Source organism: Salmo salar, chromosome ssa07 (genome assembly GCF_905237065.1).
Source record: "Salmo salar chromosome ssa07, Ssal_v3.1, whole genome shotgun sequence".
In the NCBI taxonomy this organism is placed as follows: Eukaryota; Metazoa; Chordata; class Actinopteri; order Salmoniformes; family Salmonidae; genus Salmo; species Salmo salar.
The window spans coordinates 39,224,560-39,250,612 of record NC_059448.1 but is presented as its reverse complement, the minus strand read 5'-3'; the positions used below and the strand labels follow the sequence as shown (position 1 = coordinate 39,250,612).

The 26,053-nt window shown below is 43.8% G+C and overlaps 2 protein-coding genes across 2 annotated transcripts; one reads left to right on the top strand and one right to left on the bottom strand.

Moving 5' to 3' along the window:
* The first annotated feature begins 2,163 nt into the window (after window positions 1-2,163).
* LOC106609214 (cytochrome c oxidase assembly factor 6 homolog) lies at window positions 2,164-7,913 on the top strand. Its single transcript, XM_014207742.2, has 3 exons — window positions 2,164-2,336; window positions 6,828-6,992; window positions 7,242-7,913. The coding sequence occupies exons 2-3, from the start codon at window positions 6,849-6,851 to the stop codon at window positions 7,341-7,343; spliced, it is 246 nt and encodes an 81-aa protein (XP_014063217.1). The 5' UTR covers window positions 2,164-2,336; window positions 6,828-6,848; the 3' UTR covers window positions 7,344-7,913.
* LOC106609212 (solute carrier family 13 member 4) lies at window positions 7,900-25,276 on the bottom strand. The gene is made up of 15 exons (XM_014207739.2): window positions 24,577-25,276; window positions 21,438-21,566; window positions 18,627-18,763; window positions 18,307-18,488; window positions 18,153-18,207; window positions 18,012-18,045; window positions 17,828-17,923; window positions 16,761-16,942; window positions 12,176-12,295; window positions 11,951-12,052; window positions 11,730-11,831; window positions 11,333-11,567; window positions 10,448-10,609; window positions 9,985-10,122; window positions 7,900-9,338 (listed from the first exon to the last, which is right to left on the bottom strand). The coding sequence occupies exons 1-15, from the start codon at window positions 24,697-24,699 to the stop codon at window positions 9,201-9,203; spliced, it is 1,935 nt and encodes a 644-aa protein (XP_014063214.1). The 5' UTR covers window positions 24,700-25,276; the 3' UTR covers window positions 7,900-9,200.
* Window positions 25,277-26,053: the final 777 nt, after the last annotated feature.

The following is a 26,053-nucleotide window of genomic DNA, read 5'->3' as shown; positions in this document are numbered from 1 at the left end:
AGCGCAGTGGAAAAACTCTGTAGAGGGCAGGAACGTAGGAAGAAACCTAGAGAGGAAGCAGGCACCGAGGCATGGCCAGGTAGAGATTTAAGAGTGCAGTGCCTTCAGAAAGTATTCACACCCCTTGACTTTTTCCAAATGTTGTCAACGATCTAAACAAAATACTCTGTAATGTCAAAGAGGAAGAAAAGTTCTAACGTTTCTAAAAAATAAACAAATGAAACATGAATATATCTTGATTAGATAGGTATTTAACCCCTTGAGTCAATACATGTTAGCGATTACAGCTGTGAGTCTTTCTGGGTAAGCCTCTAAGAGCTTTCCACACCTGGATTGTGCAACGTTTGCCCATTATTCTTTTAAAAATTCTTCAAGCTCTGTGAAATTCGTTGTTGATCATTGCTAGACAATCATTTTTAGGTCTTGCCATAGATTTTCAAGCAGATTTAAGTCAAAACTGTAACTTGGCCCCTCAGGAACATTTACTTTCTTCTTGGTAAGCAACACCAGTGTAGATTTGGCCTTGTGTTTTAGTTTATTGACCTGCGGAAAGGTGAATTAATCTCCCAGTGTCTGGTGGAAAGCAGACTGAACCGTTTTCCTCTAGGATTTTGCCTGTGCTTAGCTCCATTCCAGCTTATTTTTTATTCTGAAAAGCTCCCCAGTCCTTAACGATGACAAGCATACCCATAACATGAGGCAGCCCACCACTATGCTTGAATATGGAGAGTGGTACTCAGGTATGTGTTGTGTTGTGATTTGCATTTGCCCCAAACATAACACTTTGTATTCAGGACAAAAAGTTAATTGCTTTGCCACAGTTGTAGCGAAATGCAGAGGGAAGTTGAACAAGACTTTTAAAAGTGTTTTATTATGAAATATTGTTTGTCTCCCTCCTTGCTTGTTGTATCACATGAGAAACTTACATTTTGTCTTTCTTAGACCTGTTTCTGTGAAAATATGAGATTACTGTGTGAAGTGTGCCACCTAGTGGCATCTGAAAACACTCCCCCAAAATGAGTGACAAAACATAGAGATAGATAGAGGAATCTGTGCCATAATAGAGTACACCAGCTTGTAGTTCAGCTTTTCCCAAACTCGGGTCCTCTGGGCTTTTCCCTAACACTATACAGCTGATCCAAATGATCAAAGCTTGATGATTAGTTATTATTTGAATCAGCTGTGTAGTAATAGGGCAAAAACCAAAAGATTAACCTCTTGAGGTTCTGAGGACCGAGTTTGGGAAACCCTGTTGTAGTCCTAAAAAACATTTCCTAAAAACTGGAAATTAGTTGCCTCTGGTATGTTCAGCCATTCCTATGGGGAAAGAAAAGGGTTTTGGGATAAACACAGAAAGTAAGGTCTGAGGTTAACACAGGCTCAAGAGATCTTATACGTTTTGTTCTATGAGATAATATTAGTCAGTTAACATGACCTTTATGAATTAAGAAGCCTTTATGTGCTTTTTCAATTACATAAATGCTTCAAACTTCAAAAAATGTGACGTTAGCTGACGTTATACATTTTGCTCATAGAACAAAAAGTATAAGATCTCCTAAGCCTTTGTTTACCACAGACCTTATTTTCGGTGTTTATCCAAAACCCGTACAAAGTGACTGCAACAGGGTCACCAGGAAGGATCAGCCAATTCAGTTTTGCTGTCCCACTCAGTTGACTACATTAAAATGGTGGAAACCCTCAATGGTGCTGCCCATAATAATATCAAAGACAGTACAATATGAAGACCGGCTAAAACTGCTTCTCCAATAGAAATCCCAGATCATACTTGTAGACGATGTCATGCCGACACTGAATAGCTGACTGTCTTCTGGCGCCGAACTGCGCATGTGCAGGCTGTCAAATCAAAGGCACTCCTTCGTTATATTGTTGTATTTGACGAAAATGAAAACGTGTCAGTTTGTCACTTTATATTTGTATTTATTAGGGATCATGAGGTTGGAGTAATAACATGTTCAACTACTTAAGACATGCGCTGAAATCTAGGTTGTGCCTTTAGATTTCGAGACAATTAACAACGAACAAATAATACAAATATTATCTCATTGACTTCTCAAACCTGTCTGTTTCGTGACCGTTCCCGGAAGTCTCGAGATGTTGCACCTCTGGGTTTCGAAACGCTGCGCTAAAATGACCTTTTGGCTACCAGAGGCCTCTATCATTCTCTATGGGATGCGACGGAAGTCCTTGCTCCATAAGCAGCTGTCCTTGAATGCACTCGGGAAACATGTTACAGAACTAAAATTACATCATTTAAATGCTCTTTTAGCATTATTGATCAAACCATTCATACCGGAGTAGTGATATAAACATTAATGGTGAGTTGTCAAGATTATAACGTGGTAGCATTAGGTAGCTAGCTTATTTGATAACAGTTTTGCTTGGGTTTGGAAACAGATTAGCTAGCTAGCTAACAAGGCACAATCTAAGGTTGGAGCTTGATTCTCGACGAATAAACTTGTAAATCGGCTAGCTGAAAGCCTTCATAGTCTCTTCTTACCTCTGTCAGAGGCTGTAGGATATGAGGGCTGCAGGATACGAGGGATATATGTGTGCGTTGGTTTTTGCATCACTGATTATAATAGAACTCGCCAGCTTGTAGTCTGAACAAAAATAAACGCAACATGCAACAATTTCAAAGATTTTACTGAGTTACAGTTCATATAAGGATATCAGTCAATTGAAATGAATTAATTTAGGCTGTAATCTAAGGATTTCACATGACTGGGAATACAGATATGCATCTGTTGGTCACAGATACCTTAAAGAAAAGGAAGTGGATCAGAAAACCAGTCAGTATCTGATGTGACAACCATTTGCCTCATGGAACATCGTCACATAGAGTTGATCAGGCTGTTGATTGTGGCCTGAGGAATGTTGTCCCACTCCTCTTCAATGGCTGTGTGTAGTTGCTGGATATTGACGGAAACTGGAACACGCTGTCATACATGTCGATCCAGAGAATCCCAAACATGTTCAATGGGTGACATGTCTGGTGAGTATGCAGGCCATTGAAGAACTGTGACTTTTTCACCTTCCAGGAATTGTCTACAGATCCATGGGTCATGGGGCCGTGCATTATCATGCTGAAACATGAGGTGATGGTAGCAGATGAACGGCACGACATTGGGCCTCAGGATCTCGTCACGGTATCTCTGTGCATTCAAATTGCCATCGATAAAATGAAATTGTGTTTGTTGTCCGTAGTTTGTTGTTCGTACCATAACCCCACCGCCACTATGGGGCACTCTGTTCACAACGTTATCAGCAAACCGCTCTCCTACACGACGCCGTACACGTGGCCTGTGGTTGAGGCTGGTTTGACTTACTGCCAAATTCTCCAAAACGATATTGGAGGCTGCTTATGGAAGAGAAATTAACATTAAATTATCTGGCAACAGCTCTGGTGGACATTCCTGCAGTCAGCATGCCAATTGCAAGCTCCCTCAACTTGAGACATCTGCGGCATTGTGTTGTGTGACAAAACTGCACATTACCGTGGCCTTTTATTTTCCCCAGCACAAGGTGCACATGGGTAATAATGATCATGCTGTTTAATTCGATTTTTGATATGCCACACCTGTCACGTGGATGGATTATCTTGGCAGTGGAGAAATGCTCACTAACAGGTAGGGAACCAGACATCATACAAAATAAAAACTATACAAAATAAATAAAAACAACCCATTCTTTCAGTCACAGTAAAAATCACATCCCTAAATAGTCTCAGGTGGCTGTGAGGGCGGAGCATTCATCGACAGGATTCCTTGTAATGCCTCTGCTGTAAAATCCCAGAGTCACAAAGAAACGCTCATCCGCACTCACAACGCTGCCTTTTTTTTTCTCCGATTTCCTCTCTGTTTGCGCTTTGCAGTTGTTAACCAATGCAATAAACGCTACAAATTCCACCTTTTTTAACATGCAACATGTCAGGAATATTATCTGGTGTCTCTACCCTTACTAACATTATTTCTTCAACTTCACAACTTCTTCTACTCTTTTCAATGCCTCCGGAGAGGTGACATGCTGGACAGCCCATATTCTTGCCACCTCCGTCTCCTTGAGCCGAACAGGACACGTCAGAAATTCAGGTGCATGTTCACCAGCACAATTGCAGCATTTAGACTCGGCTGGCATACGATAACCCTCCCGTCTACATACGCTTGCCACGTGACCAAATCATTTTCATTCATCACGCTGCATGGGTTTGCGCACGGACGCTCTCACGGGTTATCTCATAAAAACCAAATACATGTGAGAAGGGAGAGGCTCTTCTTTAAAAAACAATAGAATGGATGGAGTGGGCTTCCTCACTCCATCCACCATGCGGGCCAGTCGGTGTGCACCAACCACTTAATCCAATTCTTCACCTACCCTTTGCATTTACTTCACCCCAGAGATGACACTCAATAGTCGCCCTGCTCTTAAGAACCACACACGACACATTCCAATCCGGTATCTTTTTGAGTTGCAGAGCTCGCTCCTTCTGTTCCATAGATAACACACACACACACACACACACACACACAAAAACAAAATAAGCCCACTTCTCATTGACGTACACCTTATCCAACGCATCCACAATTGTTATGGAGCCTTGAAACAGATCTGCTAGGTAACAACATCGATCCAAAACCCTTACTCCAACCAAAAAATAATCCGAATCGGATCCCCCATTATAGTGAATAGAAGACAATCGTGGTACCAATAATTGCATGTATTATACCAGATGAGTGACAAAGTTAGACGCACAAATATCATACCCCCAAGACATGCTAACCTCTCACCATTGCAATAGCGGGAGGTTAGCATTTTTGGGGTTGAATGATACTTGTGTGTCTGTAATTTTCTCACTCATCATTATTCACAGTTGATTTAGGATTATCTGTAATGGTAGCATCCACATTCATGTAGAAGTGTTTAGAAACACTCTGTTCTTATTTACAGTAAAAGTGACTCAAATGACAATACATTATTTACCATTTTATTTCTATTGGGCACAAAATCATCTGAAATACAGCCAAAACAAACAGCAAATGCATCCAACAAATTCGTAAGTCACAATCTTGAAGTAATCATTGTGTGCTATGAATATGGGAACAAATACTAAACTTTTGACTACTTTTAATACATATAAGTGAATTTGTCCCAATACTTTTGCTCCCCTAAAATGGAGGGGACTATGTACAAAAAGTGCTGTAATTTCTAAACGGTTCACCTGATATGGATGGAAATACCCTCTACAACTTGATTAGAGTCCACCTGTGGTAAATTCAGTTGATTGGACATGATTTGGCAAGGCACACACCTGTCTATATAAGGTCCCCAAGTTGACAGTGCATGTCAGAGCAAAAACCAAGCCATGAGGTCAAAGGAACTGTCCGTAGAGCTCCGAGACAGGATTGTGTCAAGGCACAGATCTGGGGAAGGGTACAAACACATTTCTGCAGCATTGAAGGCCCCCAAGAACACAGTGGCCTCCATCATTCTTAAGTAGAAGTTTGGAATCACCAAGACTCTTCCTAGAGCTGGACGCCCGGCCAAACTGAGCAATCAGGGGAGAAGGGCCTTAGTCAGGGAGGTGACCAAGAACCTGATGGTCACTGTGACAGAGCTTCTCTGTGGAGATGTGAGAACCTTCCAGAAGGACAACCATCTCTGCAGCACTCCACCAATCAGATCTTTATGGTAGATTGGCCAGACGGAAGCCTCCCAAGTGGCGCAGCGGTCTACGGCACTGCATCTCAGTGTCACTACATACCCTGGTTCGATCCCGGGCTGTATCACAATCGGCCGCGATCGGGAGCGCCATAGGGCGGCGCACAGTTGGCCCAGCGTTGTCTGGGTTAGGGGAGGGTTTGGCCGGGGTAGGCCGTCCATTATAAAATAAGAATTTGTTCTTAGTTGACTTGCCTAGTTAAATAAAGGTTAAATCAATCCCAAAAATATATCTAGATAAAAGCCACTCCTCAGTAAAAGGGACATGACAGCCCGCTTGGAGTTTGCCAATAGACACCTAAAGGACTCTCAGACCATGAGAAACAAGATTCGCTGGTCTGATGAAACCAAGATTGAACTCTTAAGCCTGAATGCCAAGAGTCACGCCTGGAGGAAACCTGGCACCATCCCTACGGTGAAGCATGGTGGTGGCAGCATCATGCTGTGGGGATATTTTTCAGCGGCAGGGACTGGGAGACTAGTTGGGGTTGAGGGAAAGATGAACAGAGCAAAGTACAGAGAGATCCTTGATGAAAACCTGTTCCAGAGCGCTCAGGGCCTCAGACTGGGGTGAAGGTTCACCTTCCAACAGGACAACGACCCTAAGCACACAGCCAAGACAATGCAGGAGTGGCTTCGGGACAAGTCTCAATGTCCTTGAGTGGCCCAGCCAGAGCCTTGACTTGAACCCAATCGAACCTCTGGAGAGACCTGAGAATAGCTTTTCAGCGATGCTCCTCGTCCAACCTGACAGAGCTTGAGGATCTGCAGTGAAGAATGGGAGAAACTCCCCAAATACAGGTGTGCAAAGCTTGTAGCGTCATACCCAAGAAGACTCGAGGCTGTAATCTCTGCCAAAGGTGCTTCAACAAAGTGCTGAGTAAAGTGTCTGAATACTTATGTAAATGTAATTTAATACATTTTAGAATAAGACTGTAAAGTAACCCGATGTGGAAAAAGCTGAGCGTTCTTTCCCCAGCCCCATCTCTGACCTTACCAAACAAAGTGGCAGGGTCAGGCTGTTGAAGTTGCAGATTGTGCCATGTAGTTGACTGAACCGTTTTTTCTTTCTTCCCCTCTCGTTGTTTTAGTAAGTTTTCCCTAGCCCAGTGATGTCAGCCCCTAACTCGAACCAGAGAAAAGCATGCTGGGGCGCTAGGGACGAGCTGTGGAAGTGCCTTGATGATAACCAGGACAATGCCTCCTCCTGTGAGAAGTTCCAGAAAGAGTTTGAGGCGAGCTGTCCTGCTCAGTGGGTGAGTCTCCCTGTCTGGTCTCAAGTCTAGCTATAACCTATTTGTCATTCTGTTGAAAATGACAGTCGATCATAGAGGTAGCCAGAGAGAGCGGCTAGATCTAGAATGTTTGTATATAAAGCCCTGCTTCTATTCGTGGTGGTCTGATTCCCTTATTTCTGGCTTTGATGTAGCTACAGTAGTAAACTCAGTGTGGTCACCAACCCTGGTCCTGCTCACACACATCCCATCTCACGTTGATCCTGACAGGTGAAACACTTCACCAAGAGGAGAGACTTTTTGAAGTACAAGGACAAGATGCAGACGGAGGGCTTTGAGCCTGCTGACGGGCCTAAAGAGTCACGGTCCTAGCCAGTAGCCACTGGTCAGAAGATTGAGAGGAGGGCTTCCTGGGGCCTCCTGGTTGATGGATAGCAGTGGACTGTCACTGGACACTAGAGCACAATCCTGCTATGCCTCCCAGTGATGACAGATGCTGGATTTCAGTGACCTAACACCTGGACACTGGGTAGAGGTCAACTGCGGGCCGCAGTCAGATTCTCAAGCTTCTCCGCAAGTGTGCACTTGTCTCGTTCACTCCTTGCCTCAGATTAGTGACCGTACCTACGTCACGCATGGGACAGGTGTGTGGTGACGTAACCGCGGCGAACGCTGTGGAAAGTGCACCCCTCACAGTCACTGACATGGTTCTACAAGCTTTCTCTGTATCCCTCTCTGCTCTCTCAGTACAATGTCAAGTGGTTGTAGGTGGTGGGACACAAGTCAACAGCTCTGTGACTGACAGTCTAACCACAATCCTTTCTTATTTACGCTATTGTCAAAGATCGATGAAGATATTGTTCTTTATTTACGAATAGACAGTGACATGTTATGTGTGTGTGATTTTGTTGTGATAAATAAAGACGAGTCAGTGGTTCAGTATTTTATAACAATTGCGTTTCATTTGCATGAATCTAGGCCTATTCTATGAGGTGAGTTGAATATGAGTGGAAACGACTACAGTAACATTCTTCATGAATGTTACGGTTCATTGGATTGGTTTGACACTACGAGGCACATTTCTTTTTATAATCCAAGTTGGCATGTATTTACAAAGGTTCTATATCTGTCTCCTAAAACCACATCAAAGTATGAAAACTTGTGCAACATCGAATAAATTATAAACAGAGATGTAGGATTTCGATTGCTTAATGTGCATACATTCTGTATAGGCCTACATTCTCACGACGACAGTGAATAAAGTACAAAAAGGCACACGATTACATTTCAATCGGTTCAAAAATATAAAGCATTTCGTGCAAGTCATATGGTCTACGATAGAATGTACACTTTGCTCTGTAGTCATGGGGACAGACGGCTCATGATTTGGCTGTTGATTGGAGAGGCTCTTTACTCTGCAGTTTTCTCTCTGGTCTCTATTGTGACTGTCTTGACACCCTATTTTCTATGGCTCTGGTCACTAGTAGTGCACTATATAGGGAATTTCAGCACACTGACAGTAGGGACCCAGTATGTAACACCATGAAGACTGTATACTACTGTAAATATAGAGCATAATTCGAATGAGCAAAGTGTCATATGCATAGAAATACTGTTTATGTGGTTGTGTTAGCTCAACCTATAGGAATATTATGTGTGACATACAGTATGCTGTGGCTCGTAGTCATAATGTAACCCATCTGTGAATCAATATTTTTGTTGTTGTTGTGGGCTATGGGATGGAGAGATTAGAAAACAATATAAAAGTAACATTTACATCAACGTATAGTAATATGGAGTAAAAGGCAATATGATCCGTTGACTTGAGTTGGGAGTCTATTCCGTGCACCTCATATAGGCTACGTTGGCTGCGTTTACACAGGCAGCCCAATTCAGATATTCTGTGCAGTTATTGGCAAAATATCTGATCTGATTGGTCAAAATACCAATTAGTGGTGAAAAAAAAAAATGAATTGGGCCACCTATGAAAATGCAGCCCCTGCGTCTCCTCCCTTGTGGTGCTTCTTCCACTCAGTCTTCCCCAACCTGCACGATTCTCAGACGTTACCAGCATGGTTGAAGGAATAAGCCTCAGTCCCTTTCAATTTGGCATTTACAGTAAAAGAGCTGTTGAGTGGGTCTGTTTTGAGACGTCTTCTGCATTCTTCTTTCTGCCTCTCTCTCTCTCTCTCTGTGACTGTCTGCACTCTCTCTCGCTCCCCCGCGTGGTTATAAGCTGCCAGTGACGTTCCTGGCGATGGCCCAGGCTGGGAACTCAGTCAGGTTGAAGAGGGGCACGCCCCAGGTCATTATGGCCAGCATCACCACTAGAACACCAATCAGATTCACCCCAAATCCTGCCTTCACCTGAGACAGATGACAACAACACTGGGTAAGAAATATGTACTCGTTCTCTCACTTATTATTGAAGAGCTCCAGTATGTACCTAAGCCTAAGTGTTCTATTTAGGGCCCTGTGTTTGTACAATCATGTGACATAGCAAGTTCTCTTATTTATTTAAGTTCTCTTTGTTATTAAAATTGTTATTCTATATATTTTTATTAGTTATACTAGTTTGATATTGACTATGGCACTGTTGAGTAGAGCTTGCAAGTTAAGCATTTCAATGTACTTGAGGATGTGACAATAAAACTTAACTTGCATTTATCCAGAAATGAAGATTACATCATCAATGAAAGCAATATTGTCTGAAGATGGTGCTGGACCATCTGACATCCATAAGGAAAGGGGGTCAGTTTGATGAAAAAAAAACTTTTAAATAGAAGGTTCAAATCCAGGCATGTCAAATGATTGCGCAAAACACAGGGCTCTAGTTATAGTGATTGATTGCTGCTCATTAAAAGGTATTACGACTATTAAATAAATCTCTTATAATCTTGTTTAATAGGACTGTTACATAAAAACGTCAGAATTGCAACAACAGCCTTTGATTCTGCTTGGCACTCTGCTGTCCCGTCCCAGTGGGGTTTGTGCTTGTGTGTTTGTGTCTCACCATGTCGCTGATCTGCACATGTCCGTAACTGAACACTATGGCGTTGGGGGGGTTCCCGACGGGCAGCATGACCCCAAATGACACACACATGGTGGCGGGGATGAGCGTGTGGAGGGGGTTGATCTGCAGGGTCTCTGACTGAGAGAGGGAGACAGAGGACAGAGGTCGCTTAACTGAGTGTCACGCAAAGGAACAGGGTGTTTTCAATAATATTGACAGCGGCACCGAGAGGAGGGCGAGCAGATGGCTGTGTTGATGTTGTGAGAAGAGAGTAGAAGTGTGTAGGCCATTCGAGGACACTGAGAATCGAGCCGAGAAATGTAAGGATGGGGCTTAGGTTCTTCTTCACGGGCTCTCAGGGTTAGAGGGGATAGTCAGGGTGTATAAACATAGTGGGCTTCTTACCAGAGACGATCGAGAGGACAGGTAGAGAAGACCGACAGAGAATGACTGTTATTCTTACCAGAGCAGAGAGGATAGGTAGGAACACGGTGAGAGTGGCGGGGTTGCTGGCGAACTCTGTAACCGCGGAGACGAGCAGGCAGGCCAGCAGCGTGACCATCCACGGGGGGAGACCACTCATCGGCTCCAGCTGTCTGCCGATCCACACACTCAGCCCTGACACCTGAATACACACACAAAGACATGACCAGACACACACACACACACCACACGATCAGACACACAACACGCTGAGTTGTCATTGATGTATGTAATATAGATTGTGATGCAACCTCATAGCACATACAGTAACGTGTATACAGTATATACTGTAACCCACATTGGAAGGTATCAAGTTCAGGATGACACAATTTCATGTGTACAACAGCTAAAGACATGCATCACTATACTGAGAGCTTTGTTGTTTACAAAAGGAAGTATTTGGGTGTATTTGGAGCCTTTGTTCATGTTTTTTCAGGGCCCCCATAATACACAATGAGGATGAGGAAGTGATTTGCTGTTCGGGGTAAGTTTCTCAAAAACATGAAATAACAACAACAACAAAAATGTGTCTGGAACCTTCTATAACATGCCATTTACACAGAAATTTGGTTGTAAAAAAATAAATCTTCTCCTTTTAAATATGTTATAAATCGAGACCCGAATGAGACGTGGACCCAAATTAGGCAGAAATAGTGTGTGATTATAGAAGTATTCTCATAACTCGCGACCCACCTCTCACATGCCCAGGGCCCACTTTGGGTTCCGAACTATAGATTAAGAAACCGTGGTATAGTATGTTACCTTGCAGCATGAATTAGGCTGTTTGAGGTTTTAATCCTAAACAATCTGCCCTGTGGTGAGTAGCCTACATGTTGTTTGTACAGTATTCTATATAACCTGGTACCTTGCAGCCAGCAGCCAAGGCGTAGCCCCCACCCACAAGGATGACGATCTCCCAGGGCATGAGATTCTGGAAGTCCTTCCAGGTGATCATGGGGGCCATGGGGTCTGGGTCTCTTTCTGCGGAGCTGTCCCCTGTGGGGGTTCTGGGGGCCCGAGAGAAGGGCCGACGGGCCGGGATGAGGAAGAGCAGGAAGCCCAGTAGCACAGAGACAGTGGCGTCGGTCCTGTAGCCTTTCCTGCGGAAACAAAACAACATTTAACATTTTTTTTTAACCGAACCTTCATTATTCAACGATAGTCTCAATGAGATAGGCTCCATTTGAAATGGCACCCTATTCCGTTAATAGTGCGCCATTTTTCCCCCTTTGATAGTACACTACAAAACGGTGGCTACGTACTTCTCGAACAGCGACGTCCACCCGGGTACGAAGCCTGGTTCTCTGGTGAACCACAGCAGAGTCATCAGGATGAAGAACACTCCTGTTACCACCTCTGGGTAGCTACAGCCCAGGAGAAACAACACACAGGCCAGTTTTATTGTTTTCCTTCAGCTTTTGTACCATCAATTAGTCCTCAAATACAGCTAGTTTCTTGTCCCAGCTGTAACTGGAAAAATCACCTGATGGGCCCAAGCTTTATGTACTCGTCGTGGATCTTCCTCTCTGACAGCATCTCTCTCCTTGTCTTACGCTTTTTACTCAACGAGCATGTCTCCCTGAAACTGGACACACAACAACACAGTAAGGTTAATATCACAGAGATATGTGTGTGCGTGCCTGTGTGTGTGTGTGTTCCTGTGTGATTGTCTTCCTCCATTTCACATGCATGCATGCGAGGTGCTTACTTGCAGCCGAGGAAGAGGAAGTGCAGCCAGACCCAGGTCAGCAGCAGCATGATGATCGCGATGGGGAAACTGAAGATGAACCAGGTCCCAAAGTTGATCACCTTTGCATCTGGGTAGCGACTGCAAGGGGGAGAGAGAAAGAATAGTTAGTGATGGGAGGAGATACAGAGAGCATGGTTAACATTAAACCAAATGCACCACACAATCTGTAAGGGTATTGTCCTCATAGTAAACTCAGCAAAAAAAGAAACGTCCCCTTTTCCGGACCCTGTCTTTCAAAGATAATTCGTAAAAAATCCAAATAACTTCACAGATCTTCATTGTAAAGGGTTTAAACATTGTTTCCCGTGCATGTTCAATGAACCATAAACAATGAATGAACATGCACCTGTGGAACGGTCGTTAAGACACTAATAGCTTACAGTAGGCAATTAAGGTCACAGTTATGAAAACTTAGGACACTAAAGAGGCCTTTCTACTGACTCTGAAAAACATCAAAAGAAAGATGCCCAGGGTCCCTGCTCATCTGCGTGAATGCTGCAAGGAGGCATGATGACTGCAGATGTGGCCAGGGCAATAAATTGCAATGTCCGTACTGTGAGACGCCTAAGACAGCGCTACAGGGAGACAGGACGGACAGCTGATCGTCCTCGCAGTGGCAGACCACGTGTAACAACACCTGCACAGGATCGGTATATCCGAACATCACACCTGTGGGACAGGTACAGGATGGCAACAACAACTGCCCGAGTTACACCAGGAATGCACAATCCCTCCATCAGTGCTCAGACTGTCCGCGATAGGCTGAGAGAGGCTGGACTGAGGGCTTGTAGGCCTGTTGTAAGGCAGGTCCACACCAGACATCAACGGCAACAACGTCGCCTATGGGCACAAACCCACCGTCGCTGGACCAGACAGGACTGGCAAAAAATGCTCTTCACTGACGATTCGCGGTTTTGTCTCACCAGGGGTGATGGTCGGATTCGCATTTATCGACGAAGGAATGAGCGTTACACCGAGCCCTGTACTCTGGAGCGGGATCGATTTGGAGGTGGAGGATCCGTCATGGTCTGGAGCGGTGTGTCACAGCATCATCGGACTGAGCTTGTTGTCATTGCAGGCAATCTCAACGCTTTGCGTTACAGGGAAGACATCCTCCTCCCTCATGTGGTACCCTTCCTGCAGGCTCATCCTGACATGACCCTCCAGCATGACAATGCCACCAGCCATACTGCTCGTTCTGTGAGTGATTTCCTGAAAGACAGGAATGTCAGTGTTCTGCCATGGCCAGCGAAGAGCCCGGATCTCAATCCCATTGAGCTTGTCTGGGACCTGTTGGATCGGAGGGTGAGGACTAGGGCCATTCCCCCCAGAAATGTCCGGGAACTTGCAGGTGCCTTGGTGGAAGAGTGGAGTAACATCTCACAGCAAGGACTGGCAAATCTGGTGCAGTCCAAGAGGAGGAGATGCACCGCAGTACTTAATGCAGCTGTTGGCCACACCAGATACTGACTGTTACTTTTGATTTTGACCCCCCCCCCGTTAGTCACATGTCTGTGGAACTTGTTCAGTTTATGTCTCAGTTGTTGAATCTTGTCATGTTCATACAAATATTTACACACGTTAAGTTTGCTGAAAATAAACGCAGTTGACAGTGAGAGGACGTTTCTTTTTTTGCTGAGTTTATAACACCAGCAATCACCAAGAGGCTCAGAATCTGACCTTTTGGTGTCATGTCTACGGTGTTGGACAACCAGTTGCAGGGTAATCTCTCGTGGACAGACTAAATGGATGCGACGACTAAAGAGCAACAGTTGTCCCGATGCTTTGGTTTTCCGCCACTATTTAGACGTATCAGGGTTGCGTGAAGGTTGTGCTTAAAGTGGGGGCTTGGATTTCAAGCAGAACATTTTTGGAAGTGGAGGGGCTTTGGCTCGTTAGTATCTTATCTCATACATCTCCCCCCAGAACCCAATGAAGCATCTGATGGAATTACGGGAGATAGTAGTTCTGGGTTAAGACCCACTAGGGCTACCCTCAGTATCACAAGTCATTACAGACTCAGGGAGGGGCCACTACTACAACCGTAGAACCAGCAGAAACTAACCATTAACCCTTTTCTTTTGATCATGATCAGAACATGACTTCTGTAAGACCTCTGCAGGTCATTGACCACACAATGAATAAGTTCAGGTCTATTTTCTGCCTCTATGCCCTATGTGGAAGGATATCTAGTAGTTGTCAATACTGGGCAGTGATATGGTAATATCTCTGTTTGCTGAAAGACAAGCTGACTCGCTGCTTCTTCTTCGTATACTTGCTCTGCTGTTCGATATCTGCCCGGTAAAAGGCTGAACACATGGATATTCTGACAATTCCAACAGATAAAACTGTTAAATCAATCAATGAATAGAAGCATTGCTGTTCCATCCACTCAGTCAGCAATATGAAGGGTCTATGCAAAAACCGCCCCCACCCCTCCTCACCCTAATGTCTGCAGTCAAGGGTTATTGAGGGCTTTCATTCCTTTTTCCCATGTGTGCAGACATAAAAAATGGTATTCATGAGTTCATCTGACTCTGGGGAAGTAGATAAAGGGCTTAATTGCCAAAATCCAGAAGTATCCCTTTAATGACTATTGATGTTGATGGAATCTTTTGGAATTTGCTATTAGATGCAAGGCAGATTATATTGAGTATCATTCATTATTTGTATTACCACCTCCAACTGTCAATATAATATAATACAATAATATATGCCATTTAGCAGAATGCTTTGACAAAACCTGCATACCAGTGTTTAGAGGATGGGTCTGGTGTTGTTGTGAACATTAGGGAGGAAAGGAGGGAGATAAAAAGGGAGAGAAGGAAGTCTGATATAGACACAGTCAGATTTACCTTTGTCCAGCAAACTTTAAGATGAAAAGAGGCCATTTTCCCTGGCTTAGCCTAGCTGATTTATTAAAGTGCCCAGGAAATCCGCTTTGTGGGATTGTTGAGAGGGTTTACACCAATCTATCAATCCCAGCCCTCTTTGTCCTTTTGTTTCCTCTGGACCTCGGTCACTGACTTAAACATGACATATCGTTTCATTCAACGTTCCCTCGAGCCCTTCCCCCAGGACTGCCGCGCAGTGACGCAGAATATTGAAATTCACTGATTTCGCTCCATTAGTTTGCACTATATAGATCAACGTTTTTCTCTGTGATCGAATCAACATTATAAGCCGGCCTTTTTCAATGCAACAAACCAAAACAAATCTGTCTTTGCAAGACTGAGTCTGTGATTTTGTTGTAGCCAGAGCGCAACAGAGTAGAATTCCACTGGCGGGGGTTGCCCACGGGCGCGCTTTTCAGATCAGAGCCCGCGCGTGTGCACATTTTCTTAATATTCTTAGCGACTTATTAGCCCAGTTATAGATAAGTATAGGTTAGCAATGGGGAGTTACTGCTTCCTACTAGAGCACAAAACGTGTAGGCTACATTTCAAACGGTCTTTAAAAAGCCAGTCAGGTAAAAAGCTTATGTCTTAATTAAAGGGGCAGTGTTGTATTTTGAGATAGGTTTGAATATGCCAATAGCAGAGGTAGCCTACATTGTCTCATTCTCTGTATGGTAATAATAATTCATGTTATTTTGTAAAGTGGGTTCTTGCATCATACAATACAATGCAATTTACAGTCAGCTATTTGGCCCATGGTGTTACAGACCAAATAAAAAATTATTAATTAATGTCAAGCCCTTCATAATGTCAAAACGTTTTTTAAAAGTGTCATGCAATGTATGCCTGCATTGAACACCACATGTAGGCTACTGTAGGCTATATCATAGAAATCAAAAGCTATTTCCATGTGAAAATGTTATGGGATTTGCTCCATTGGTTTTGGCCTACATTATGCTCAAGTGGCCACAATAGCCTATTGGCTACTGTCTAAAACGGTAAGGGTACTGCCTCAGTATTTATTGTAAACGTGCGCCGGAAGTTGCACAAAATTCTCACAATGTTCAAGTTTCCACTCACAAGGCCTAAAATTTGCTCAATGCCAACCAAAATTTGAGGGAAAATTGCTATCATTCATTTGATCAACTATCTTTATCTATCCATTTAAGTTTCACTGAGACAGAAATGACAGATTGTTATTTGGCTGATATTAACAGGGCATGGGGTATTAGTCAGGTATTGTATCTAGTAGTGGGAAATGTGTGGTATTGTATTTTGTTGATATTAATAGACCATGTGTAACCAGTGTGAAATGGCTAGCTAGTTAGCGGTGCACACTAGTAGTGTTTCAATCGGTGACGTATTTGCTCGGAGGCTTTGAAAGTTGTTTCCCTTGCTCTGCAAGGGCTGTGGCTTTTGTGGAGCGATAGATAACGATGCTTCGTGGGTGCCTGTTGTTGATGTGTTCAGAGGGTCCCTAGTTCGAACCCAGGTTGGCAATACTGTTACACAAAATACATTTGGCTGATAGTGTATTGAAAGGCCATGGGTTATTTAGCAGGTATTGTACCTATTGCATTGGGGGTAGTGTATTGTATTGTACCTATTGAACTGCATTCAATGCAGTGTATGGTAATGTAGCTTACTTGTTGAACTGTTCGGCGAAGATAAGGTTGGTGGAGGTGCCGGTGATGGTGATGAGGCCTCCGATGGTGGCTGCGTACGTGATGCTGAGAGAGAGACATTTACAGATCATATGATCTCTCTTAGTGGGATAGCGAGAGTCCTTGCTCTCCTTCTCCTTGGGCTCTGTGATGCTGATCGCTGTCTGGAACAGAGAGAGGAACAAGTATAGTGATTCACCGTTTGTGGAAAAAAATATAACATACATATATATTTTGTACACAATAAAGAAAATAAATGATGGGTCAACATCTAAATATAGCTCCCAGCGTTGGTCAAAGCTCAGAAGGCTTATATTCTTGATTTGACGGAGTTTTAATTGAGCCTGCTTCTTTGCGAATGAGTGGAATCATGAACAGTGGTTTGTTAGTTGTTCCCATGCGTCCTCTGGATTTGCCTCCAGGATTTGCCTTTTTTTTTTAGCAGCACTTGACCACTCTCTCAAACGACTAACTCCGCCCTCTCACGGCACAGACCGAGGGCCTGACACGTGAAACCAACTAGCCCAGCTCGGAGTCGGCTCACTAGAGAAGTAGGCTAACACTGTAGACGCTGCTGACAGTGTGTTTGCGAGATGCCGGTCAAAAGGCAGTTTTAAAATCGTCCTGCGACTCCTGCCGTGTCTACGGACATCCCCAAAGAAACCAAAAAACGACTGGTACTCGCTTATAGCTATGTAGATCAGTGGATGCTGCTGAGGGGAGGACGGCTCATAATAATGGCTGGAATGGAGCAAATGGAATGGCATCAAACACATTGTCATTGGTATCAGGGATCCTTGGTATGTCCATACGCCTAAACCTAAACTCCAAACCTGACCTTTACCAAAACCCTTACCTAACCTTAACCTTAACCATTTTAAATGTCAACTTCAATGGGGTAGGGACGTCCCAAGGATACTAAGTTCTCATAAAAACCTTTCCAAATGGCAATAAATGAGCTTCAACTTTTTAAAAAAATATTGGGAGGGGACCTCACTAAAACTCAAACTCTGGTTACGGCCCTGTGTGTAGTGAGTGTGTCTACTGACCGATGGCAGGTGTCCATTGGTCTGCTTTAGGGACAACTGGCCCAGACTGGCTTTACTGGCCTTCCTACCAGTCCCATTAGTCTCCACAGTTGGCAACTGAGAGAACAAAACACACAATGGAGAATTAACGTCGAAGTAAAAGACAGATATTCTTACACAGATTTACAAAGGTTTATAGTCTCACCTCAGTCAGAGTGCAGAGTTCCTGCTTCATACAGCTGTGGATAAAACACAACATGTTCATAAATATAACACTGGAGTTGTTTTCATGTGGACTGCAAGACTGTATTGTATGTGATTCTTCAGTGATTGTCTCAGGTCTTACCTGTCTCTGCGATACAGACGCTCGAGTTGGTTCTGTTCCAGATTCTCTTCCCTGTCTGCAAAGGAGCAAAACAAAACCATTTAACGATTACAGTTCTGTACAATTTACCATGTCACTGAGATGTTTACTGCAGGCAGTGAGATGGCAGCCATACCGCTGAGGCAGTCGTCCTCGGTGGCCTCGACGGTTTCGGAGTCTTCCTGGGTGTCGGCCACGCCAGTGCTGATGAGCTGCTGCAGGACGGCCTCAGCGATGGGCATCACCATGGCAGTAGTGGAGGTGTTACTGAGCCACATGGACAGGAAGACCGTACAGCACATGAAACCCAGCACCAACCTGAGAATACACACAGGAGAGAGGAGAAGTTGAGGTGTGTGTGTGTGTGTGTGTGTGTGTGTGTGTGTGTGTGTGTGTGTGTGTACACTTGATTTATATATGCTTGTGTGTGTGCGTTTGTGGTAGCTGCGTACTTACATGCCAGGCTTGGCTCCAGCAATCATGACCATGCGTAAAGCGATGCGTTTGTGGAGGTTCCATTTCTCTATGGAGGCCGCCAGACAGATCACCCCCATCAGGAGCAGAGTGGTGTCCTTACAGTACTCTGCTGCTACCTGTACCAAAGACAACCACGCAGTATTTACAGCACTCTATACACACAAATACACTCGATCCTTACATGTGACTCGCACACACCTGGATTCGGTCGCATGAATTGATGTGTTTGTACTCCAGGATGGGCTCAGATGGATCAACACGTCTGAGCTTTGCTCCTTTCCAAACATTTGCGATTAGAGGCATACGAACTAAAATGGGACCCAAAAAAATCGATGCCTAGGCATGTGAGAGGGCAAGGGGAAGGTTTTACGCGTAACACCCTCCTGTTTGTGCCAGGTTAAAACTGAGGTAAAGCAATCCCATTGGTGAGGCAAGGTGAGGTGTGAGAGAGCAGCACTAAGTACAGTACACAAGTCTAGTCATCAGAGCAAAGAGTTGCATTAAAAACGTGGATATTTACCAAACACGATTACAAGAGCTTATAATAACACTAACAGCCTGCTTTGGCAGGTTTTGTCCATGCGATCAGATCACATGAGCAACTCAGTGGTTCTTTTTTATGTTACACTGATATAGCGAGGAGAGGGAACCATTAATGGTGGTCATTGGGACCACTTGGGGCTGGTTTAATGACAGACCATTTCCTGTCCATCAGGGGTTAATGGGTTACTCTGATCAGCACATGAGGACATCATCTCAGTGCTAAGTGCTTCACTGGAGACGACCAGAGAGGATCTGACTAGCATGCTTCCTGTATTATATTAGACGTTAGCATACAGATACCTCGTGATAACTGATGATCTGATGACGTCAGGTTATCAGAACGAGTGAGTCACTCACATGTTAACATGGGTCTGTGACATCATTACCATCTCTTCACGTAACAAGAGAGGAGGATGGTGAAAGGTCAGACGAAGGGTAACTTTTAAGACTTAATGAAGCCTTTATAAACACTTTATAAAGTGCTGTACAAGGCCATCGTCTGTGGTTGTTAGTTCACACACGAGGCTACATTTGTTAGAGAGTGTAAACCAGGTGTCAACAACAATGCTGAGTTTTTTTTGTTTGTTTCCTCAGAATGGGATGGGGTCAACCTACTTCCCTTTCAGTCGTCACAGAGGCATTACAAAGCAATGGGACAGGACTTCTCAGGTTCTTCCTAGAAAGCATCCATCCATACGCTTTACATCCAGCTGCTCCACATATGTAACAGTGTTGAGTGTGTTATTTAGAGCGACCGAAAGGGGCGTACATGTTAGAGTATACCTCCTTCGAGGCCCCAAGTATCCAGGGCAGCTTACTGTACATACACTAGGAGTATGGTAAATACTATAAATGCTTAGAGATCCGATTTTACACTAAGGGAAGTGTTAATTTGGCAGTAGTGGGTGCTCAGATTACCGTATTTACAGTTGAACAAGAATTATGTGAAAGGAATATTTTGGGTTTGAATGTACGTTTGTGTGTTTGTACACTGAACAGAAATATTAACGCAACATGTAAAGTGTTGGTCGCATGTTTCATGACCTGAAATAAAAGATCCCAGAAATGATCCACATGCACAAAATGCTTATTTCTCTAAAATGTTTTGTTTAAAATTTGTTTACATCCCTGTTAGTGAGCATTTCTCCTTTGCCAAAATAATCCATCCGCCTGACAGGTGTTGCATATTAAGAAGCTGATTAAACAGCATGATCATTACACAGGGGCACCTTGTGCTGGGGACAATAAAAGGCCACACTAAAATGTGCAGTTTTGTCACACAAAACAATGCCACAGATGTCTCAAGTTTTGAGGGAGCGTACAATTGGCATGCCAACTACAGGAATGTCTACCAGAGCTGTTGCCAGAGAATTGAATGTTAATTTCTCTATCATAAACCGAGAGAATTTGTCAGGCCTCACGAACGCAGACCATGTGTATGACGTTGTGTGGACGAGTGGTTTGCTGATGTCAACGTTCTGAACAGAGTGCCCCATGGTGGCGGTGGGGTTATGGTATGGGCAGGCATAAGCTATGGAGAAACGAACACAACTGCATTTTATCAATGGCAATTTGAATGCACAAAGATACGCTGACGAGATACTTAGGCCCATGTTCATGCCATTCATCCACCGCCATCACCTCATGTTTCAGCATGATAATGCACGGCCCCATGTTGCAAGGATCTGTGCACAATTCCTGGAAGCTGAAAATGTCCCAGTTCTTCCATGGCCTGCACTCACCAGACATGTCACCCATTGAGTGTGTTTGGGATGCTCTGAATCGATGTGTACAACAGTGTGTTCCAATTCCTGATAATATACAGCAACTTCACACAGCCATTGAAGAGGAGTGGGACAGCGTTCCACAGGCCACAATCAACAGCCTGATCAATTCTATGCAAAGGAGATGTCACGCTGCATGAGGCAAATAGTGGTCACACCAGATACTGACTGGTTTTCTGATCCACGCCCATACCTTTTTTTCAAAGGTATCTGTGACCAAGTCATGTGAAATCCATAGATTAGGGCCTAATTAATATATTTCGATTGAATGACTTCTTTATATGAACTGTAACTCAGTAAAATATTTTAAATTGTTGCATGTTGTGTTTCTACTTTTGTTCAGTGTGTGTGTGTGTGTGTGTGTGTGTGTGTGTGTGTGTGTGTGTGTGCACGCTCCTGGTCCTCAGTGCCCTTAGCAGAGAGCGGGAGAAAGAGAGAGGAGCGTGAATGATAGTTTACTGACCTCGCTGGACTTGAGCACTCCGAACAGTGGGTATAGGAAGGCTGGTACGAGGGCAGCAGCTCCCAGGGGTACAGCTTCTGATACCCAGTACACTGCTGTCACTATCAACACGTACGCACAACAGGCCTCCTACAGGGATACAGAGACACAAGGGGGTGAGACATAGGGAAGAGACAAGAGATTGGGCTTTTATTCAACAGTGCAGTTTGCCAAGGTCCAAACCTACATTTATGCCGGTATCGTATTCGAACGTTGCTTATCATGAAAGCACGATCAATTATTGAGTATATGTCAGTGATAAACTTTGTGAAATTCTGGTGAAACAAACTCATTGCTAGGCAACCCGTTTTGTCAGGGTTCATTTGTCTGAGTTTATTCCACTAGTGTTTATTAGAGTGCAATAATACTGTTCCCTGAAAGAAATTGATTTAGATTTTTGATTTGATTTATTAGGATCCCCATTAGCCGACACCAATGGGGACAGCTAGTCTTACTGGGGTACGACATATAACAAAAAAGACCTCTCAGACAAAAGACTTTACAATTGAAATACATTTAAAAACTTTAACATGTAGCGTGTGTGTGTGTGTGCATCTATCAGTTACATAGTTACCGTGAGACCAAACCCACTGTGTTCGTTATTCACATTTCAACACCATTTATTTGCCATGGAAACAATGGAGAATGCTCAGTTTGTGAAAGAGCCAATCCAAATTCCAATCTAATAGTTTAATCAAAATGGGATTTGTTAAGTCATTCATTTAAACGTACCTGTTTAACCTTTTTTTGTTTTCTGGAAACTTGAGGCAGCTTTTCATCAAAATAGACGAATAACTGGATCGTTTTTTTTCGAGAGCGACCTTGTCAAGTTTTTTTAGACACTGAGCTCGTCAAATCAATGAATATCTTGGATCTTCTCCATTAGTGAGCTGTGCATATCTATCTCACCACATTGAATGATCCTTTGTTACCACAGGCCTAGGCAGAGGGGTAACGGACAGTACTCCCACGGGACCACCAGTGGTGGTCACATTGTACAGTAAACCAGCGGTAGCTTATCCTGCGTCAGTGAGGAAGCCGTAGAACTCTCCTTTCCCATAAAATATGTCCTACACGTGATGTGTGTCTGGCACTTGTCTGACCAGTGTATCCTGGAACTAACTGGTGAAGTACAGGTTGTCTGAAGAGAGAGGTGAGGGATCTGGCAATACATCAGCTATACACACACACACACACTGGTAGTGTAACCGCTCATTGAAAACAATGTTGAATTTTGTTGTGTATCACACAGAGACTATTTGGCCTCTCCATGGTGTCTTTGAGGTGGCAGCAACCAACCCTGGCCACGAGCACCTGCCTGGGCACGTTCTCCACATGTGCCCCACTGGACATGCCCAGTCCTGACCACACCACCACAGGTGGGAACACAACACCTCCTTTCTGTGATCTAGATAAATATACAGGCTGTTACACAGTAACAATCTACTTTGGCCACAGGGAAAGCGTCCCCAGGTTTTGCCCCAGGAAACTGAGGTGATCTGACTATCTCCTAGTAGTTAGTGTTTGTCAGATACGGGATGTGAAATCAGATCTCTGTCATTCAGGAGACTGGGGACAGAGACAATCAGAGATTCTAAGAGATTATTGATCAGAGGTTGTCACACAGTAGAGAACTGTCATGGAATGAATGGACTTTCAATGAATCAATAAACTCACTCAGAATCTCATCCTTTTTTTCAGTTTCATCAGAGAACTGGGTTATTGAGGCAATCATGGGTTATTTCTTACTTACTGACAGGTTTCATTCAGTTAGGTAGTAGGGAAATACATTTCTAAATGGTAAATTGCTCAATATGTTTCTCCAATCTACCATGTGTATGGATGGACTGTATGATATTTCACTGCAATGAGCAAGCACTTGTCAAGAGGTCAAAGGTGACTCAGCAGACAGTTTCTATCCACATCTGGAGGTAGCATGGTCATGTGAGTTCTTAGAGTGAGAATTTGGAGGAAAGTTCACTTCACCATTCAGACCATTACTCAACATGACCCTTAAGTGTGTGTGATGTGATCAATAAAAGAAACTGGCTTTCAGGCATTCATGTTATCTCTTCATAAAGGCCAAATGCTTTTATAAAGATAATTCGTCTGGATAACCGTTCATCAGTGTTGACGGTGCGATTTTCAGATGATTACTGTAAGAATGGATTCACTCATCAGTTCAATTCCCCTTATCTTCCTCTAGAGAAACAATGATGATTAAATGGAAACACTGGTTTGCATTTCCTCGTGTGAGCTCTACTGATCATCTCTGAACACAGTTAGGTCAGTTAATCTGCTCATTGGACAGACATTATGGCTCCTGACTCAAACCCCAAGGAGCTGAGTTCGTCCTGCTATCAGAGATAAGGAGGATCCCTAAAGCGTCTCAGACTAGGGAGTGCTGATCTAGGATCAGTTTAGCCATTTAGATCATAATGAATAAGAACCCTGAAGACTAGGCTTTAGTTCACTGGGCTAACACAGTCCCGGAGTAAGAAACCTGGGTTTGAACCCAGAGAGGCACATTAGTACAATTCTCTCAGGCTGACACAGGAGAACAGAGCATGGCGGGTTCTGTAGCTGCAGCTGGCCACATGCTCCATTGTTCTGTCCCTCTCTGAACTTGACAAATTCTGTAATTGGTGAGAGAGGGCATTCTGGAACCGCAGGTGGTTCTACACAAACAGAACGACCAGATCCTTCCCCACATAGCTGAGCTGAGTTATATAACCTAACAGCTTGGCACAGATTCACTTTCTCCCTGTCGCCTGTGGTGCCAACCGCTGTACAACAATGCACCCTACTGTGAAGTGTAAACACGCGGAATGGTGCACTTTACGCAGAGACGCCAAGTGCATAACAAAATGCGTAAAACAAGTCTCCATTAGCAAAGCATTATTGGAATATGTTGGAATATTTATACTGTGGTTATGTATTATTGCTAAATATAATCATAAAGACACTGACAGCTGTTCTCATCCCCTATTTTATTCTGCTTCATATACTTTAGGCTAACTCGGAAGAACAATGCAGACAGCCTACCCATGCGCAATATTAGTCATGCTAGTGACATGGTATGATGAAGTCGCGTACTCACGCTGGTGGGGTGGATGAGGGGCAGCGGCAGCAGCGACAGCGGGATCAGCACCACCAGGATCAGCTTGCGTGCTCTCCATAGCTTCTTGATAAGGTCCATCCTTGCGGCGGCCTCCAGCCTCATCGGGGACTGCTCGCCTTGGTTCGGTCTCAACGCAGAGAAGCTGGCTTGTTGGTCCCTTTTATCTGGTTATTTTGCGTGACATGAAGTCTTAATGAAAGTAAAATAAAAGTCCCTTTAAATGTCTCCTTCTGGAGTGAAAACTGGAGTTTCTATTTGCAGGTTCTGCTTGTTTAGTTCTGGTGGCTATGCACTGCAGTCAACAGCGCACAGTCCTCCGTCTGAAATAACTGCTCTTTGGACAATCTCACCGCCGTACTTGACCTGCAGGCACCTGAGTTCAGCTAGAAGGTCTAAAAGTGAAACAAATAGTTTCCTGACTTCTTTTTCAATGCTGTCTACTTATTCTTATCTGAATACCAGATAAGGTCTCTTTTTCAGGGCTCTCCTGCAAAGGAAACCTTGGCCTCAATGGGACTCCCTGCTCAAATAAAGGTTAAATAAAATGTTGTAAAATGCTGATGTTTGAGATAGACCAGGCGGCACAACTGTATATAGGCTACTGTGAGTGCAATAAATGTCTATATAAAGAGGTTCTCAGCTCCATGACTTTTCCTAACTTGTCACATTTATGACCCTCCAGAATGCTAATTTCCTCAACCTCATCCTTCACTCCGCCTCACTGGTCTCTAAACCAATCAGCTTTTAGTAATTACTTGTCATGAGTTTGCAGCATGGTGTGCAGAAGAGAGGTAGGCCTTACGTTGTTTTAGTGCGTGGAATGTGTAATAATATTGCGGTCATGTACCAATAGTAATCAAGTTCCCAATAACTGATCTTATGATATAACATTTGCTACCCGGACTATTTACATTGACCCGCTTTATTATTTATTTATCTTAATTGTTTCGCACTGACTCACTTGCACTGGCTCTATGCATGCTCACTAGACTCTACCCACACACTCACGCATACTACACTGACACTGACTCCAACACACACACACACACACACGCATGCATATTGACGCCACAAACACTAACACATTAACACACTCTGCTGCTACTCTGTTTATTATATATCCTGATTGCCTAGTCACTTTTACCCCTACTCACTTGTACATTCTGTATTCAATTCGATTTGATTTGTAAAGGAAAAAAATAGTTTTGAGTGCTATATAAATTAAAGTGCTGGTATTAACATATTATTTAATGTAATAGCTCATTGTTCCATATGCACCAATTTTGGTCCATGCCAGTTTTGATCCATACATAGTGTGTCTTTGGTCCCTAGACGCCATGGACTGACACCCCACTAGTCAGAGTGAAGCGCAGTCCGAGCCTGCCCTCAGGTGGAATTTGTCTGTACAGTAAGTGCAAAATCGAAGTCCCCACATTTGAGTGGAGGGCTGTGGAAC